Raw genomic sequence first — 19,665 nt, 5'->3', positions numbered from 1 at the left:
ACAGGGAAAAAGCCTGAATAGTCCGTGAAGCCAATACTTGGCCCCTGAAAAACTGAGATGACAATAAACATATCTGAGGGACCTCTTTCTGGTTTTCTGTCACCATGCTGTTTTGGCAAAGTGCTAATGTTTTCCTGTTAATAAGTACACAATTTTGCTTTGATTGAAAGTAGTTCTGACTGTCAAAATATCTGGAAGGCCAATCTCTACCAGGCTTTTCCTCACACCTTTGTTAGAATATCAAACTGTTTCCTCTAAGTCAGGTATAATTGTGTATGTATTTAGAATATGAAGTTCAAAGTTTATTTAATTCCAGTGAATTTTAAAGAAAAACAAAAAAAAAAATGCAAGCATGTGTTAAGGATCCATTCAACAAACATTTATTTATCACAAACTATGTGCCAAAGACTGTGCTAGGTGCTGTGGTTAGAACTGACAACACAGCCGTGGTCTCTGTCCTTCGGGAGCGTGGAGACCAATAAAGCAACAAACAATAAACACATCATTGCCCAGATAAACAGAGCTTATAAAATGAGATGTACCCTATGTATATCAAGTCCAGTAAAGGAAAACTAAATCAAAGAATCAAGACCTTAAATGTTTTAGAAAATTGTATGAAAGTTCCATACAAAGAAGCCATCATACTTTATTCATTCTGCAAATTTTTTGCTCAAGATTTTGCTTTCAAGATTTATCTATTTTGATGTATGTAATTGTATTTAATTCATTTTAACTATTGCTTACTGAATGAATATATCATAATGTAGTTATTCATTCTCCTATTGACTGTACTATTGCAAACAGTATTGCAACTAATGTTCTTGAACAAGTTTCTTGTATAGGTGGGAGAATTTCTCTATAGTAGAAGTTGAATAAGTAGATATGGGATTTTCTGGGTGATTGGGTATATGAACTTAAACTCCACCAAATATTGACAAATTTGTTTAAAAAATGTTTGTGCAAATTTCTACATTTCATCAGCAGTCTATGAGATTTCCTGTTTCTTTACATCACTACCTATATATTTCTCCAATATTAATGTTTGCAATTCATCTTGGATGATAAATTTGTCAAACCCTGCTCTTATTTTTGTACATTCAAATGGATTGGTTCAAAGTAAGAAGAGTGCTGTTTCATTCTTTTATTTGAACTCAATTAACAGTGGCTCAAATATGAGGTATTATGAGACTGAAACACAGTTAAATCTTGACTACACATTAGATTTACTGAGTATCTTTTAAAAATCCCAATACTCAAGTCTGCCCCAGACCAATTAAATGAGACTTTCTTTGAGGCTGAGGAGGATTCAGATCCCCTGGTGATCCCAATAGGCAATCAGTGTTGAGAACTCCTGCCCTAGCACATAGTGGATGGGAGAGAAACTAAAGAGAGAGGAGAAAGCACCGGACTATAGGGCCATCTCTAATAGTGGGCAGTGAACTGGGGTTTGATTTTCAGGTTTTATTTAGAATGGATGACAATACTAGGCATTCCAGGACATGGCAACAATTGAGATCAGGAATATAGAGGTAGTTAGTTCTGCCTCTAATTTGGAATATAATGACAGATTACTAGGGCCAGGATTCTGTCTCTTCAGGCAAAGGCAATTTGTGAGATACAGACAAGTGTCAGAACTCCAGGTAAGTAGGTCAGTGTTCAGGACTCCACTAGATCTAAAGTGTTACCTAGAACCTGATACAGATGCCTAATCAGAAAATCTGGGAAAAGGCACTGAGGGTTAGAGAAAGGTCTTATCTGTATGGACACAACTGGCTAACAGCAGATAGCAGAAATCTAATTCCAGCCCTATCAGCTGGTGGGTGCCAGATATTGATATTCTGCCGGACTTGATTAGGAGAGGTTTTGGGAATAAATTGGCTTTTAAACATGATGGATTTAAGATTCTAACTAACTCAGAGGGGATGGAATCTTTAGGGATAAACTTAAATGGGTCAAGTTTTAATGAATGAGAAAGGATTTAGGTTTAGTTCATCATTCATAATACAGGCTATTTGTATGAATCAAGAATTTATATTTAATTAAAATCATCTTATAGGTAGATTAAATACCATACTTTACCAAGGGTGCCAAAATATACTTTTAATATAAGGCAAAAAATATTCATAAGATCTCAGCTATCACAACAACCATTCTTTGTCCTTTTTTCAGTCAATACAACTATTACAATTATTTATAGAAGAAATTAATCAAGAGATCCTCTAGCTTTGCTTACATAATTAGATGTTAAACTACTGGAAATGTAAATATTAAATTATTCTCTGTGGGGCAAGAAGACATTGATGTCACCATATAGTTCATGTAATTATCTCAGGCATTCAGCAGAGAGTAACATTTCTGAAATTATAGTATAATTAGTAGAACACCTACAAGTTTTCTTAAAAAATAAATATATAGGGTAAAGAAAACTAAAGGCATCTGACATATTTTAAAATTGTCATTATGCATTCAATTGAAAATAAGATTTAAGACATGAGAATGATGCGATGATTGTACAGTTATTCAAAACAAAATGTCATCTTGGAAAGTCTGCATGCCCTTTAGGTTGACTCTAAAGTCATCAGTTAAGGTGAATAATCAAGACCACTGTTCCTTCTTTTCTTCCAATTCAGCGCTGAGTACAAGAGAAGGACTAAATATGTTCAGAAGAGTCTTAATCCTGAGTGGAATCAAACAGTAATTTATAAAAGTATCTCCATGGAACAGGTATGTAATAATTATTTTCTATGTGACAGATTTAGGCTAATATAAGAATAGTGATGGCAAAATTATTGAATGATTGGAATCCATATCTCTATTACCAAAAAAAAGAAAAGATGCATCAAATATATGTAAGAAATATAGCCAGTGAAAGGCAATAGGTAAAGTTCAAAGATAAACAAATAAAACAAGAAGACTAGTAGAAAATTTTCTATTGATTATTTCAAATACTTCAAATAGACTGGGCCATATATACTATACATTTGAGGAAAATATTTTCCAACTGGTTGTATTTTGGCTTTCGTAAAGGATTCAAGGAAAAGCTAAGATTCAATGCAGAGAAATTCATTACTGACCTAGCAACATTTTAGGAACTCATTTCTTCTGTAACTTGGGGCCTCGTAAGGATCTGGCATCGTAGGGCTAAACTGTACGAAAGAATATGAGCATTAAGGTGATTCTCGTAAAGGGTTATCACCACAAATAAGTGACTCCAGGCAAAATGGCACTAATGTGCTTCTGAAATTTGCATGTCATAACTTTACATGAGTAACAGAAAGTAACTGATAGTTAGAAGATTGAATACAGAGGGAAGAGAGTACAGATAGAACAGGAAGAAGACATCCATATAAAACAATTTACATGAGTTGTCTTTAAAAATGAGGCTTTTAATTTGTACTCTAAAAGATTAATAATTTGATGATGAAATTGAAGCTAAATATAAATTGTAACCTTTAATTTCAAATGAGTTAAATTCACCTGAAGAAATAAGATGATGTTATTATGTTTTTTGACATTTGACTAAAACAAAAAACCATAATCCAAGTAGTTCATCTAAATTATCCCAGATACTTTTATAGCGTATGAATTTCATGTTATTTAAAGATTACAGATTCAGCTTTCTTTTTTTAAAAATGGAAGGGTTGGTTCAACAGGAAATAAAGGTTACCATTTTTCTCACAGAATAATGAAGTCCCTTGTGTTCAGACATTAGGCTGGATTACAAAATCCTTAAGCTTTTACATAATATTTAATATAAGCTCATATAGTTTTTGGCATAGTGGTTAAGTGCTATGGCTGCTAACCAAAGGGTAGGCAGTTTGAATCCACTAGGCGCTCCTTGGAAACTATGGGGCAGTTCTACTCTGTCCTATAGGGTCGCTATGAGTTGGAATCGACTCGACAGCACTGGGTGAGTGGCACATAGTTTCTATAACATTTTAAGTATTTTTTACATAAAAGCGTTCAAGGAAATGAAAAGAAGTGGGTCTATTGTATGAGTGTAATAGAAAGTTTATGATGGAAAAATGGGGTTAATGATATTTTGATTTAAACTGTAGCTCAAGAAGAAAACACTGGAAGTGACAGTCTGGGATTATGATAGATTTTCTTCCAATGACTTTCTTGGTGAGGTGAGCCTCTGATTTTCTCTACTTTCTGCCATTGTGAACCACCACTGGTTAAAGCTTAATGAACAGCATATTTCTTAACTTTATAAGATAGCTGTTTATGGACGATATCCTTTGGCTGATAGAATTTAATTCCTGATGTACTCAACAAATGGTTCTCTACTATTTGATGTATGTTATAATGAATTTTCAGGATAGACGATTAATTGTTTTGAGATGTATAACGATCCCATGAGACCAAATGATTGTTAAAGATTTCAGAAAAAAATATTAATCATATTATGAAACGAGCTGAATTTTTTTAAAAATGCATTTTTCTAGTTGATTAATTGCTATTAATGATGCCTATCTGAAATGACGTGACATTTTATTTGGTTATTTATGATTAAGTATCCAGAGAAATCTAAATTTTTGATCATAAGTAATGAATAATAGCTTAATCCATAAATTCCATTGATTTATTGCACTGTTTTTCAGGTATTGATTGATTTATCTAGCACATCTCACCTCGATAACACTCCTAGGTGGTATCCTCTCAAAGAACAGACTGAAAGCATTGATCATGGCAAGTCCCATTCCAGTCAGAGCAGCCAGCAATCCCCAAAGACTTCCGTCATCAAAAGCAGAAGCCATGGTATCTTTCCTGACCCATCCAAGGGTAGGAGATATTTCAAGTAGAAGAAGTTTTTGTCTATTTGTTCAATTACTACCTTTTGTATATTTAATGTATTTTGAAAGGTTAAATTATATTAGAAAGTGTTTAATATAGTATCATGTAAAGAATGATGGATATGAAATTGGGAGGAATGGACTTCAGTCTCAGATCAGCCCATATTTAGGTGTATGACTTTGTGATCTTCACCTCTCAACTCTCCATTTTACAATCGGTAAAAATAGAGGATGTTGGGCTATATGGGCTCTTGGGTTTTTTTCACTTCTCATTCTCCATGGTAATATGATTTTACATAATGTACTGTGATATTTGAGAAAGAGAATATAAAATTCTCTACTAGCTCATTGACTAGACATAATCACCATTATCATTTAGTTATATTCTTTATAATTATTTAAATCCCTGTTTTTTCAGAGTCTTACTACGTATATATAATTTTGCATCCTTCTTTTTTATTTATCATATCAACACTTTCCTCATGTCATTAAAATGATAGACATACAAAATTTACCTCTTTCCTAACTGCTGGACTTAAGTTAATTCTGTGATTTTTAACTACAATAAATAATAATAATAATGTCCTAGATTTGGTTTCACAATGTGTTCCAATTTCAATGAGCTTTTCCTTTGGGAGATTCGTTACAAACTATCCTACAACGTTAATCCCCATCATAAACTGAGTTACTGCCTGTATGAGATAACCATGTAGCATCTTACCTAGATATACTGAACTATTTATTAAAATGAAATATAAATTTTAATATTGGATGTGATTATTGCTTCCTTGTCTCCTCTTCTCAGAAAGTATCAAATTGAAAAGTGGTTCTTTGTACATTAGAAGGGAATGGATCATAAGTGTAAGTGTTCTAGGATACAAGAAACTAAGACCATGTGCAGTAGGCCTCTGTGACAACATGATAAACGATTGACTACTATGAGTACGGAGCCCCTGGTGGCACAGTAGTTAAAAGCTCAGCTGCTAACCAAAAGGTCAGCAGTTTGAATCTACCAGCCACTCCTTGGAAACCATATGGGGCAATTCTACTATGTCCTATAGGGTGGGTATGAGTTGGACTTGATCTGATGGCAACCAGTTTGGTTTTTTTGGTACTATGAGTGCTGTAGATTTTTTATGAATGAGTTTTATAGATCATTTATGGATTCCCCTTATCCATAAACAACCCTGCCTTAACATTGTGGAAGAACATAAGTATAAAGATAATATGAACTGCTCCTTTCTATGACTACCATGTGAGCAAATGTGTCATCTATACATTCTTTAAAATTGCCTCAGAGGATGATTCTACAATCTCCATGTAAAAAAAACCATATATATATATACAGAGAGAGAGAGGGAGCCTGGTGGGTCAGTGGTTAAAGCTATCAACTGCTAATGGAAAGGTTGGTGCCGGGAAACCACCCACAGCTCCACAGGAGAAAGATGTGGCAGTCTGCTTCCTTAGAGACTTATACACTTGAAATCCCTGCGAATGGGATCGCTCAACTCGAGGGCAGTGGGTTTGGTTTGGTATATATAAATGTATGTTTCCCAAATGCTTAATCACATTAAGGTATGGTGAACAGTACCGTAAAAGACACAGAAATAATATAAATCTCAGTTTCAAATTATTTGTAGACCAAGCATGACAGGAAGAATGCTGGAGAAATGTTAACTCATGTTTTACCCTTTTGTAACCAGACATGCAGGTTCCCACCATTGAGAAATCCCACAGTAGCCCTGGTAGCTCGAAATCATCATCGGAAGGCCATCTTCGCTCTCATGGACCATCTCGCAGTCAAAGCAAAACCAGCGTCACGCAGACGCACCTGGAAGATGCTGGGGCCGCCATAGCGGCGGCTGAAGCTGCCGTGCAACAACTTCGCCTTCAACCAAGTAAAAGACGCAAATAAATTCCTCAGCATGGCAGCTTAATGTTCATCTGTTGCCTTTCTTTCCTGCTGTCCTTCCCTGTTTGCTTTGTGTTTTTTTTGCATCCCCTGCTCACTCTGTTCTCTGTCCCTGTGTGTGTGTAAAGAGTACCAGTACATAAATATGCTCCTTCCTATTTAGATTTTTTTTTTTTTAATTTACATAGACGGCAATAAAACTGGCTGTTTCTCCTTTGTTTCCACCATTCCATCCAACCTGCTCATAGTATTTGGTAGCTGTGTCTGTGATGTTTGCAGGCAAAGCAATGTTGTGCGTCCATTTTGTTGAGCTTAAATATCCTTTAGAATATAGGAATTAAAAGCACAATGGCTGCCAGTGTTCCAGGCATTACACCAAAATGACACACGCAAACATTAACAGCAGATTAGCAATGAGATTCCAGCATCTGGAAACCCACAAAAGTCTTATAGACAGACAACTGATGCAATCCACAGTCAAGTTCTAGAACCTAAAGGAAAAAGCCATTTTGAGCCTATGCTTAAAAACACTAATAAATAATGCATGCAAAGTGTTGTAGCTTTCCATGTGTAAAACATTTTAATCTTTTGAAAATCCGTGAAGAGAATCATGTTTCTTATATTCTTAAAAAATATATAAAAACCCATAATAAATGTATGTGAGATACATGAGATAAGGCAATGTAACCTCATTCAGGAGCACAACTGGGTCCATTCTGATGGATCATACTTTGTATGTTATAACAGAGCATTTATAGATTTTTTGTTTTAATCCTAACCATTGAAGATCCCTTGAAAATCAAGATGTGCTATGTCTAGTAGCTGTAAATCAATGAAAGCATAAGAATTGCTCATTATTAACTGCTGTAGTTTCATTTAATTTATAAAAATTTAGTCACTTGATGTGTAAAACTTAACGAAGGCAGAAATTTCACAAACCATAGGTGCACTGCCTTTTCCAGGAGGCATTAGACAGACAGTGGAGATAGAGTGCTGTTCTCCCCATCTGCGTAGTCATCATTTCCAAAGAAACAGCCAGTTTTAACCCCCCTTAGTGCTGTGCATGTGGTGTCATTTTGGCATTTGAAAACACAACTTAAATAGAGCAAAAGAACACTTCTGTTTGCATGTTAACATTCAAGCTGATTCCATCTGAGGATACATACTCTGGGTTTCCATTTCACCCACACTGCCACAGCAGCACATAAAAGCGGTCAGTCTAATCATGCCAGGAAGCAGCACAGACACAGCATAGCAGGAGTCCTCCCCATTCAAAGAACTCAGTCTGATAATCTGCCTCCACCAGCCAATGGCAACCAAGACCCAAGCCAGCTAGCCCTCAGGAAGGTGATGTCTGATGGACCAGTCAAGCCAGAAGGAGGTGAGCAGAAAGGCGCTGTTCAAAGCACACAGCAAGAACATCCCCCCATTTAAAGCCCTCATCTTTTAATTTTTAGAGAGTTTCTGATAAAACATGTTGATCCACTTTTTAGATGTGCTTTTGTGGGCATGGCATTTCAAGATATCATCATCACTGTGTAAGTCCCCAGATCAGTCCCATAAAATATTGACGACAGTGATTTGTACTTTTCTATGCATTGGGCATCTTTTGACTTTTGTTGGGAAATAGATGAACAGTATTCATGTTGCGGAATGGAATGCATGCTACTAACCTAATCTGTTCAAGCATGACTACATGACTATAAATATGTTGCATTGTGATAAAAGTTTAAACTGCTCACAATTTGAGTTAGCATACCAGTTGGAATGTAGATCAGTTTTTGTTGCGTATTATTTCAAGTGTAACTTTTTAAAAATTCAGTGGATTTTGGAAATTCATAGAGGACAGTAAAGGAAAAATTGTTAATGCACTCACTCACCTTTACATAGTGAAGGTTCTCTCTCTATCCTACAAGCAGACATTTTCCACTGGTGTTTCCATAGCTGTTAAGTGTATCAGATGTGTTGGGCATGTGAATATCCAAGTGCCTGTGTAATAAATAAAGTATCTTTATTTCATTCATAAACTGTTGGGTTCTGAGCCATTGTTATATGATGCAGCTTAAAATGAGTGTGTCAGTTTTTGTTTTCTCATTTGATTCTTTGTAATATAGAGTATTTATAGTTACTGCTTCATTGCTAGTGAGAGTTGTAATGTTAGATACATTTGAGAGTAGAACAAAGTTGCATGTCCTAAACATTAGAAGATGGAAGATTATTAGCAAATAAAAATACCAGAGTTTACATAAAAATGTAAATAATCGAGGTGGGCTACTCTAGGCAATGCTTCCACTATTTCCTTCTTACACATTTAATCTACTTCACAATCTCCTCAGGTTCCTGAATAAAAGAAGATAAATCCCATGAGCGCTTACTTTGGAGAGGCAGCTAAACTTGATTCCATAGCTCTATTCAAAAAGAGAAACAAGCTTGTATCTGTCCCAACATTCACCTATAATATGAGGTTTTCCCCAAGAAAGAGTAACACTTGTATTCTTGATAAGAATCAAACCAGGGTGATTATAAAATTGTCATCACTATTAATTCAAAATATATGTCAAATAAATGGTTTAAAAAAATAGGCTGGCAGTGTTTGCCCCCTTAAGCCCCTTTCACACCTAAAACACTAGATTTTATTCTATATTTGCCACAAAATTAAAATTATGCCCTGTACCTTTCTGTTGCATTTCTCCCTATTCCCAGAAAATTTTGAAGTTTAATATACACTTTCCCCAGTTAATCAGATTTTTTGAGTTGTTTCTTGAATTTGCCATGTAATTAAGAAAATAGCTTAAAATGAAGATAGTTCTGAATGTGTATTTATTCAGCTCAGCTATAGATCATCAGCAAAGTACATTTACCCTTTATGAGCTAGCTTTACTAATATTTTCCAAAAATACTTAAAATTCCACATCTCATCTTTTCTCTCATCAGAGAATTTCAGTTGATTTAATGTTATTCATCTTCTTACTTAAAACATTCCATAATTATAAATGTCACCACATCAAATTATTCCCTTATTTCACACTCTATTTTTAATTATCATGATTTAAGTATTGCTGTAAAATATCGAGGAGCCCTGGTGGTTCAATGGTTAAGCGCTTGGCTGCTAAACAAAACTTGGGAAAAAAGACCTGGCGATCTGCTCCTGTAAAGATTTCAGCCTACACAACCCTATGGGGCAGTTCTACTCTGTCAACCTGGGTCGCTATGAGTTGGAATTGAGTCGACAGCACAAGACAACATAAATTTTTTTAAATGCTTTTATTCTAGATGAAGTTCTTTCTTAAAATTGCTTTTAAATGACTGTATTTGAATAATATTTCATACATCTAAAACCCTGTGATAATTTATTTTCAAAGCCATTCTCTATTGAAATCACAATCAAAAGGAAAAGTAGATGACAGCATGCTTTCTTTAATTTTGTTCTAATAGATGATAAATAAATTGCCATCTTTTCTATAATGCGTAGTATTTCACTACTACTTTTATAGATCTAGGGTTGCTATGAGTCGGAATCAACTTGCCGGCAGTGGGTTATAGATCTACCAAGAATATAATTCAACCATGCATTTTGGCAAAAACTTAATAGCAAACATGCTATAGGATTAAACTGATATAAAATGCAATGTAATTGATTTATAGCTTAGAAAGAAAAACTAATAAAAGATGTAAACATACAAAGATCAGTAACTTTCTGTTCACTAACTTCAGAGGTATTAATAATAATTTTAAGTGTTTAGATACAAGTCTTCTATTGCAAATCTCAGAGTTCATATAATCCCATCTGCCTTCTGAAAATAATACCTTGCATTTAAACAGTTCTTCACATTGTACAGAGTGTGTGGTCATCCATTTTCACATTTTATCACACCAAGTAGATGACGTATCCATTGCCGATGTTATTATCCCCGCTTTATGGATAGCAATCTGTGAGTCATTGGGGTAGGATGACTGATATAGGAACACACAGCTTTCTTGTAACTCCTTGACCTGTGCTTTTCTTTTTTTTTTTTTAAATACATTGGTTCCTTTGAAATCAAACTACTTGATTCCAATAAAAACAATGGTCATTTATTCATTTGTTCGTTATCATTCATGGACTTACGCAAATGATCAGTGATGGCTAGAAATGAAAGCAATACCATTTAAAGTTCCTGGATTCTCCTTTCCGACAGCTGGTAATTCAGCTGCCACAAACAACAAAAGAAAACCTTCGCAGTGCACAAGCCCAATGCAGCAGGAAGCAGGGCCCCTGTGTGTACATCTGTATGCATTTTCTGTTCTATCAAGGGTGATGAAATTGCCCCTAAAGAGCTATTCAAATATCTTTTGTAAGCTTCTCAGCAGATTTCTACTTGAGCTAGCATAAAATATGGGTCAAGCAAGAATTATGGAGTGAGCCAGAAGGAACTTTTTTTCTCCCTACGGGTTTAGCTGCTTGCTAGGGAACCTGAAGGAAAAGATTAGACAGATTGTGCACAATCATCCTAATGTCTAAACAGCTCCCTGTTATATTTAGAAATCCCTGGAAATTTTTGGTTGAACACAGGCCGTGCCATTCCAAAAGGTGACACCACCAGGGAAGAAATTTTAGATTTTTTTTTTTTTAAACGTTTAGGAAAAACCACACCAACACCAAAACTAATTAAAGCATTCTAAAAACCTTGAAAATTAAGTTAGTTGACATCAAATATATTAAATTTTAAGTGCTTTTTGAAAAATTCTGAGCTATTTTTCTTTGACACTAGATTTTTGATATGAGTTTTAAATTTAGAAACAGGTAGTATGGAGTAGACAAAAATATCCCTCCACCTTGGGCAATACAATAAGGTCAGCTGGGATGGGCTGGAGAGGTTGAGTGAGAAAATGAATCAAAAATAAGTTCTGTAGGGAATCAACACCGGGAGTCCTTGGCGTGCCGGGATTGTAGGAAAAAAGCCTGGAGCTACTTCCACAGACCACTGCTGGACACTTCACTTTCAATAAGACTCACTTGCGGCACCTGTCAGAGAAGAATTTCATATCCATGTGTTGCCTTGGCGAACTCTTACTAAGTCATCACTCTGTGGGAGCCGCTCTCTTCGGCGAGTGGTAGTGGGTGGCTGGGTGGGGTGGACACTGGAAGTGGAGGAAGTTGTTGGTTACAAAAGGTAATAGCCAATCAGTCTCCTATCACTTCTGACTAGAAGTGAATGTTCGCTTCTTGTCAGAAGGAATTTAGCCGTCTCTGTTTCTGGAAAGGACAGGGTCCATAAGAGAAATCAGAATAAGTTCATTTGGAGCTGAAGTCTTCTGTAAGGTTATATTTAACAGGTTAATAACAGGTTTTACATTCCTTATATAAATGTTTTTGTGCAGGAAAAAAAGGAGAAAAGACAAAAAAAAAATAAAACCTAGGATAGTTTAAAACAAAAAGAAAATTGAAACGGCAATGATGTGGAGACAGCAAACCTCCAGCAAAATATGAGAGAGTCAAATTGGATAATTTCAGTGTACAGCTCTATGGCTGTTTCTCTGAAGGCGAGGGTTTTCTTTTGTTGTTGTCTGTGAAGATAATAATCCTCTTCTTAAGTTTTGTTATTTGAGTTTCCATATTTCTTAGAATAATTGCTTATTCATTTTCAAATATTTCTGTAGCCACTTACCACTGGTTGCCAGAAATATCTCTGCTATACATACATCTTCACTGTCAAAAAATGTATAGCTCTGACCATATGACACTTTCTCTTTTTCATTGACTTTCATTTCTGAAAGTGAATCCACTGACCTACCATCAGTGAGTATTTTTGTTTTTTTCAATAGTAACCATGGATCTGACCAGGTTATCCACATACTTTGGTCTGGTCCACACTGGGGATTTATATGTTCATTTCATTCAGCATAAATAATAAGACTAATTGGCTCATCTGATTTTCAAAGTTGGCTTCAATTTTGTTATGCCTAATCAGGTGATCTAGCTATGGGCCTGTATAACATGGATGGGACTATTAATACATGATATGAGGAGAAAATTCTAATTTTTAACATGCCAAAATACTTTAAATACTATTTATGACATGTCTTTAACATACAAACTCCAGAAAATCTACTTTTTAAAATGCAAATGATTTTACTTTGGGTTTGAGCAAATTGTTTTCAATAGGTTAGTTTAACAAATTACCACCAACGAAGAAGACTCGAAGGAATTGTGACAGGCAAATGTTGATGGGGGAAGGAATGGGGAAGCATGGGGCATGGGAAGACTGATGGGGCCATGTTGCGGACCCTGGACAGGCAGAGTACAATATGAACACGTAGCTGGTAATATTATCACTTGTGTAGGAGGGATCATGGAACTGGGGAAAATGCTACCTAAGGAGAGATGGAGGAATGTCAAAGACACTATTTGGTTACTTAACAAGATTGCCTAAATCCAGATATCAAACTGTATGTAAGTTACTCAGTATTTTTTCCACTTTCATTCACATGTATTAAATTTTGTGAAACCATATTTTCCACCCATTCTCCATTGTGCAATATAATTTAGGAAACATAACATGTAGATATGGGATAGCATAAAGGGAATCTTTGAGCCGGACTGTGAAACTATTACTTATTTCTCTTTATTTTTTTTTACTGCATATGTAAATATATTAATAATCACTGAGGAGACAAAAATGTGTATGGATTTTAAATGAAAGCATTTAAATCAGAAGTAGAGAATTTTCACTGGGATGCTGAGTTTGTTAGATGTGTGAACAGGAAAAATGCAGGTTTAATCATAGCTTTATACCTCTATGTGTTTTAAGATACTGAAAGATTAGAAAAATCGATAAATTTAATAATTGGAATAGAAACTAATCAAAATATTAAAATCACCAAACAGGACAAATACCTAAAAAAAAAAAAAAAAGACTCGGGAAAGTCAGAAACATTGGCCTCTATTTTGAAACATATAAGAAAGAGTAAAAAATATATATCTATATTTCCTGTTTGCTATGTTTGTTCTCAAAAGAACACAGAAGCAAAATCTGTCTTTCCTTATTAAATATTTAAATTCAAAGCCACATTACTTCAAGTTCAAAAAAAAAATTTTTTTTTTATGGAACACGTATTATTTATCTTACTCTTTACATAGAAAGAAACCAGAATATAGAAATATGTAGAAAATTGACTTTTTTACAACTATTCATTCAAATTTCTTTCTATGTGGATGTTACACATTTTTAATTTTAGTTTGTCATAAAGGATTTTCATAGCTAAGGGGATTTTATAATGTAAATAACTATTTTGGGTCCTTTCAAAATACAAATGTATAAGAAATTTTTTAAAAATTATATAGAGAAAAACCCTTTTTGTAAAAATTTGCATTATTTTATGATTTCTAAATATCACTGTTTACTCTGGGTTTCTGTATGCCATTAGGTCATTTAAGTGTGTATGTGTGTTTATGATACATCCAATTCTCAATTCAGACCTTATGCTTCTCGCATTCTGAAGTACTGAATGAAACAACTTAACATCTGAAGGAGTTTAGAGAAGGCTAATAAGAAGAATATCAATAATAATAACTACAAAAAAAAACTAACACTTTTTTTTTTTCAGTACACAAGTAAAGTGAAAAATAAAAGCACATAAAATGATCTTCATGTATATAATGATTTAGGATGACTGTCAAAGAAGCTAGTGCCAATTGAGTTCTTCTCATTTCACAGTTAATACTTCTTTTCCATCACTGTAGGTCTAGACCAGAAGTTCTCAAACTGTGTCCACTGACTCCTGGGGCACAGAAGCACTTTCAGGGGTCTTCAGGTCAAAAAACATTTTTAAGAATACTAACATGTTATTTGCTTTTTTCATTCTTGTTCTTTCTCATGTGTACAGTAGAGTTTTCCAGTGTCTGCATGAGATGTCATGACATCATTACTTTGATGACTAATGGAATATATGCTTGTGGAACCTTTGTTTTAAATTTTTATCTGTCTTAATTTTGAATATGACAAATGTCAGTAGATACAACCCATATAAACCAAAGGTCTTTGGAGTGGTCAATAAATTTAAATTTAAAAGTGTAAAAAGGGTCTTGAGACCAAAATATTTAAGAGCTGCTGATCTAGACCTCTGCACGATCATAATTTTGCCATGCGCCAATGACACTGGGTAATTAAGAGTTTCTTGCAAGATATAATTATCACACTGGTGTTTACATTTTCTATGCCTTATATCTCTCCTATTGCATTTCAGAACTCATTCTCATTTAACGTTAATTTATAATCATTAAGATTGGCAAATGATAATTTTCATTTTAAATACCTAATTTAAAATATTTTATTAGACATGATTTAAACTATGATTATATGTCCAAATTCATTATTTCTTCCTTTTCAAATTTGGTAAACTGTCTATCAGTGCTAACTGAGTTGTTCCCAATCTAAGGCACCTGACAGGGAGTGTTATAAAGGTAGAATAAATTATATTTGTGTCTTCATCTAGAACATAAAATGTATTGGAAAAACAGTCATTTATAAGTTATTTGCTCCTCTTACCTTCTATTGTATTATCTGCATTACTGACCCCAACTACTGCTAATTAATTGTATTGACATAACAATAGAAAAAATGAAGGTCACTACTTTGAAATTTCAGGAAAAACTAAGATTCTTACCTCTTACTTTTTGATTCTGAATGCAATTCAGTGTGCTTTTAAATAATTAAAGCTAAAAAGGAGTTTTGCAAATATATATTTCTAATTTACAGAAATTTTATTATCTGATTTACCTATATTAAAAAAAACCTATATTAGATGTTTATTATTCATGCATACATTCATACATGCATGCATTTTTTGTTTTATTTATTTTTGAATACATATTATGTTCCAGAACATCTTCAAGGTATTGGTGATATAGCAGCAAACAAAATATACAAAAATCACTGTCCTTTTGAATCTTCCATCCTAGTGATACTTATTGCGAACTAAAGGTATCTGGAAAGAATTACGACGAATGAGGAAAGTGTGAGTTTGTCTGCCTTCACTGAGATGAAAAAAGAAAATGCAATTAGTCACTGCCTTAAATTTTTATGCAACCAAGCATCAATATGTTTAGAAACATGTGGATAATGGAATTAATTGGATTCATATTTGTTCTGCCTCTGGTTCCTCTCTCATAATCCTTGCATTCTGCTTGGAAATAACCAACTACAGGTAGAGAGACAGGATTTGAAAGTGATCTGTTTGGAGGAGGTCAGAAGATTAGCGAAAGTAATTAGGGAGGTCAGGTCCTATGGGACTGGACATGTGTTTATGAGATAATTGTCCAAACTCCATCTTTACTTTCTGGACATAGACTCCATTTGAATGATTAAAAAAAAATAATATTCAGTGTCCACTGTGGCATTAGTCATATAAATTAGTATGCTATTATTACTTTATAGTGCAAACAAATTACAAGAGAGTGGATACTTCTGCATCAAAAGAGAATGAAATAAATTTGAAAAACTGACTTGTCTTTGAAAAAAAAAAAAAATGATGCAGCTCTTGAATGTTTGTTTTCTTCCAAATACGGTCCTTCTTACTACTGACCTTTTAAAGATAAAGATCTTCGCTGTGTTTTCACAATTGAGTTAGCAATTTTTAGTACAAAACTATAACTTGGTACTTGATAAACTACTTGTTCATTCTATGCATTTCAGCATAGCTGGGATTATAACCTAAAATTTGTTAAAGATAAAATAAAATGAATTTCTTTTCTTAATTTTTGTTCATGATAATGTCTTACTTTTTTTTCCCCTTTATTTGCTATGAATTTTTTGTTCTCTTTTTAACTGTACTTATTTCAAATGGTTTTTTCCAATACCAGTTACCCTTGGATTAACTGAAACAAAAACCTCAAAAAAGGAAGATGTATTTAAAAGGCAACACGATAGCATAAATGCAAGGACTGTAGTGTACTGGTATACTGAGCCATCATAGATTTTATTTACATAAGAAAAAAATCATCTATCATATTGTTAGTTTAAACTAACTATACTCTTATTTCCAAAAGCCTGTTTTATTAACCTCATATCCTATTACTCCCATTTCCTGAAGGGATAATAGATCCTATTATCTGTAAAGCCAGAGAGTGAAATGATTAGTTAGGAGGGGAAAAATCTGCAAATTACTGGTAGTATTAGATAAAAGCAGAGTGAATTGTTCACTAAAATGTCTTGAAAATAAGACCCAAGTGGATGAAGAGGGGAGAATGTGAACATGATTAAGAACTTTACCACCTTTCTGGGAAAAAGCAAATGGAGGCATGACATCTCCATCTTCCTCTCTGACAGAAGCTACTATGTAAATATGGAATATCTGAAGGGACACAATTTGATTTTTATGAGAAAAAAGGACTCCACTACATTCCATTTCTCCTGGTTTGTTATTACTTTGTAATAGGTCCCACATAATTTGTCATTGAAAAAAATATGTCAATAACATATGTTGTTCAACTTCCCAACCCAAGGGCTTACAGTAGGCTGATATAGAAAGTCAAAGTTATCTATTTTCAATACTTTTATTGGTGAAAACTTATAATTTGGGCTTATGTGTGCATTCCTGCAAGCAGCTATAAGCAAACTATGTCAGTTATCTAGTGTCTGGCTTCTTTAATTATTTCCACACTGGGTAATGAACGTAATGAAGTAGATTTAGAGAAAGTGAAAATATTAAACATCTGAAGTCTTTGTGAGGTGCAACGTCTCTTCTAAAACTAATATCCTTAAATTCTGATAGAAAATATGCAAAAATGTTATTGGACATAATTTAAGGGAAAATGTACTGAATAATGCTGACAGTAATGGAACTGAAAACCTGACATTTCAGGTCCATATTACCATCAAATCAATATATTATGAGGTAACACTTTAAACTCTCTCAGGTAAAAAAAATAACAACAGAAACAACAACAGAATAAATAATACATAACAGAAAAAGAGAGAGAAATGTTTAGGCAGAGAGGAGAGAAAAGGGAAGATAACCAACATAAACACTACCTAAATTAAAATGAAAGCTAGAGAAATATGTACATATCTGATTTCTAAAAGAGCCCATTAGATATTTCAGTTCCATCATTTAATTATAAGAATATAGAATTATTGACTGATTTAATCTTAATTTAAAAGTTTATCTAAATCCTGTAGATTGTATCTATGAAGATAATACTGCATCAACTATGTAATCTTGGAAATTATAATCTATCTACATAATAAATTATACCTGAAATATTTGGAAATAGCTCTGAGTTGGACCAAGAATATAAAACTACTGATACAACAACACGGGTAGCAAGTCTGGGTGCATTTCAAGCACCGAATTTTGACATATGCAGAGATGTTATCTTTTTATTTTGATACAATTTAATGTGACAGGCAGAAAAGTGGAATAGCACGTTTTAGTTTTAATTCTCCATTAATCAGTGTGTGACCTTGAGCAGGAAACCCTGGTGGTATAGTGGTTAAGTGCCACTGCTGCTAACCAAAAGGTCAGCAGTTTGAACCCACCAGGCGCTCCTTGGAAACCCTTTGGGGCAGTTCTACCCTGTCCTACATGGTTGCTATGAATCGGACTCGGTTCAACGGCAACGGGTTTGGTTTTTGGCTTGGAACTTGAACAAATCATTTAATCTTTTTAGGGCTTAGTGTCTACTTTCTTTACAGGTCAAATGATGATTCTGGGACAGATTATCTCTTGAATTCCTATCAGCTTTAAGTTTCCATGATTCCACAATTATAGTCCAGGTTACAATTCTGATCCATGTGGGCTCTTAGCAGAGTGCTGCCATCGTGTGGTAGGCGCAGCTATAGTTTTACATATTTAAGAACAGTAGTGGGAAAAAAACAACGGAGCAAACTAATTGCAGACAGATTTAATTAAGGTTAGCCACAGTGGAGTAATAAGACAAAATGACGTCTTACCATCTAGCAGCCAAAGAAACTGAAGAGGTCAAAGACTAATTTAAAACAGATCGAATTGCCGCAGAGAAAATAAAATACGTTTACCTGAAACGCCCTCTCAATAACTGAGTTAGAAAAATAATTCTAGGATTTATTCCTCTAAGGCACAGGGACCCTCTTGATAGGAGTGGACTTCTTCCATCATATGTTTATGTGACCCACTCATTTAGTACTTGGTAGCAAAATTTTAGGAATTCAAAGAGAAAGCACACATTATAAAAACATGTAACTCAAAAAGAAAGGACTCCCAATAATACGCTTATAATAGAAACCTCAATTCTTCATTAAAATAAACATTTTTCATATATAATATGCAGGCACATAGTACATGTGTACTTAAATAGGTCTATGATTCCTGAAGCTCTGAAAAAATCTGAACGAAGCAGATGTAGAATAATTTTAAGTTGCTCATTTTGAAATCACAAAATTCTGAAAAAATACGTATAGTTTAAAAATATTATTTCCTTCAAGAACATAAAAAGAGGGAACTTACACTTTGATATAAATCAGAGCTCACCAGAGAGAATCAGCCCAGAGGTGGGATCAGCACAAGCAGCTGTGTCTGCGATAGCACTCTCTGGTGGCTCCCCTAGAATGTTGCTCTGCACATTATCTTCTTCAGTGACTCCAAATTTTAAAAAACTCATGGGTCTATAATATTCATTGTTAAGAATTTTTTCAAAATTCATGAAGCTATGCTCTCCAGTGTTTAATGTGTTGTTATTAAATGTTTCTTTCAGTCAAACCAGATTTTGTGGCATTGGGATAACATATCTAGTTGAATAACCACATTTCCACATAATAGGAAAGATTAAAAATGCTAACTATGATTTTAAAAGCCACACCAAAAAAAAAAAAAAAATGGATCCCCCAAAATTTATTTGACAAAGGACAGGAAAAAAAATCCCCATATCAAGTGGCCCTTTTGATGAGAGACATGATTTGTGTCAGATAGCTACAGCTGGATAAAAACTGAAATACCTAC

The 19,665-nt window shown here is 34.2% G+C and overlaps 1 protein-coding gene across 2 annotated transcripts in view; it reads left to right on the top strand.

The window, feature by feature from the left end:
• PCLO (piccolo presynaptic cytomatrix protein) overlaps nucleotides 1–19,665 on the top strand; it is a 427,248-nt gene that overhangs the window by 362,901 nt on the left and 44,682 nt on the right. The window contains exons 17-21 of one of the 2 annotated variants that reach the window (XM_049893054.1): nucleotides 2,631–2,724; nucleotides 4,059–4,130; nucleotides 4,605–4,785; nucleotides 6,500–6,694; nucleotides 8,015–8,368. In XM_049893054.1, coding sequence (XP_049749011.1) covers nucleotides 2,631–2,724; nucleotides 4,059–4,130; nucleotides 4,605–4,785; nucleotides 6,500–6,694; nucleotides 8,015–8,142 — 670 coding nt within the window. In that variant the 3' untranslated portion in view covers nucleotides 8,143–8,368. Of the gene's footprint in view, nucleotides 1–2,630; nucleotides 2,725–4,058; nucleotides 4,131–4,604; nucleotides 4,786–6,499; nucleotides 6,695–8,014; nucleotides 8,369–19,665 lie in introns of those variants that run through there. The other variant, XM_049893053.1, reaches the window with a different exon arrangement.

Source organism: Elephas maximus, chromosome 8 (assembly GCF_024166365.1).
Source record: "Elephas maximus indicus isolate mEleMax1 chromosome 8, mEleMax1 primary haplotype, whole genome shotgun sequence".
Taxonomy (NCBI): Eukaryota; Metazoa; Chordata; class Mammalia; order Proboscidea; family Elephantidae; genus Elephas; species Elephas maximus.
Note: the sequence above shows the minus strand (reverse complement) of the source record. Positions and strands in the feature narration are given on the sequence as shown.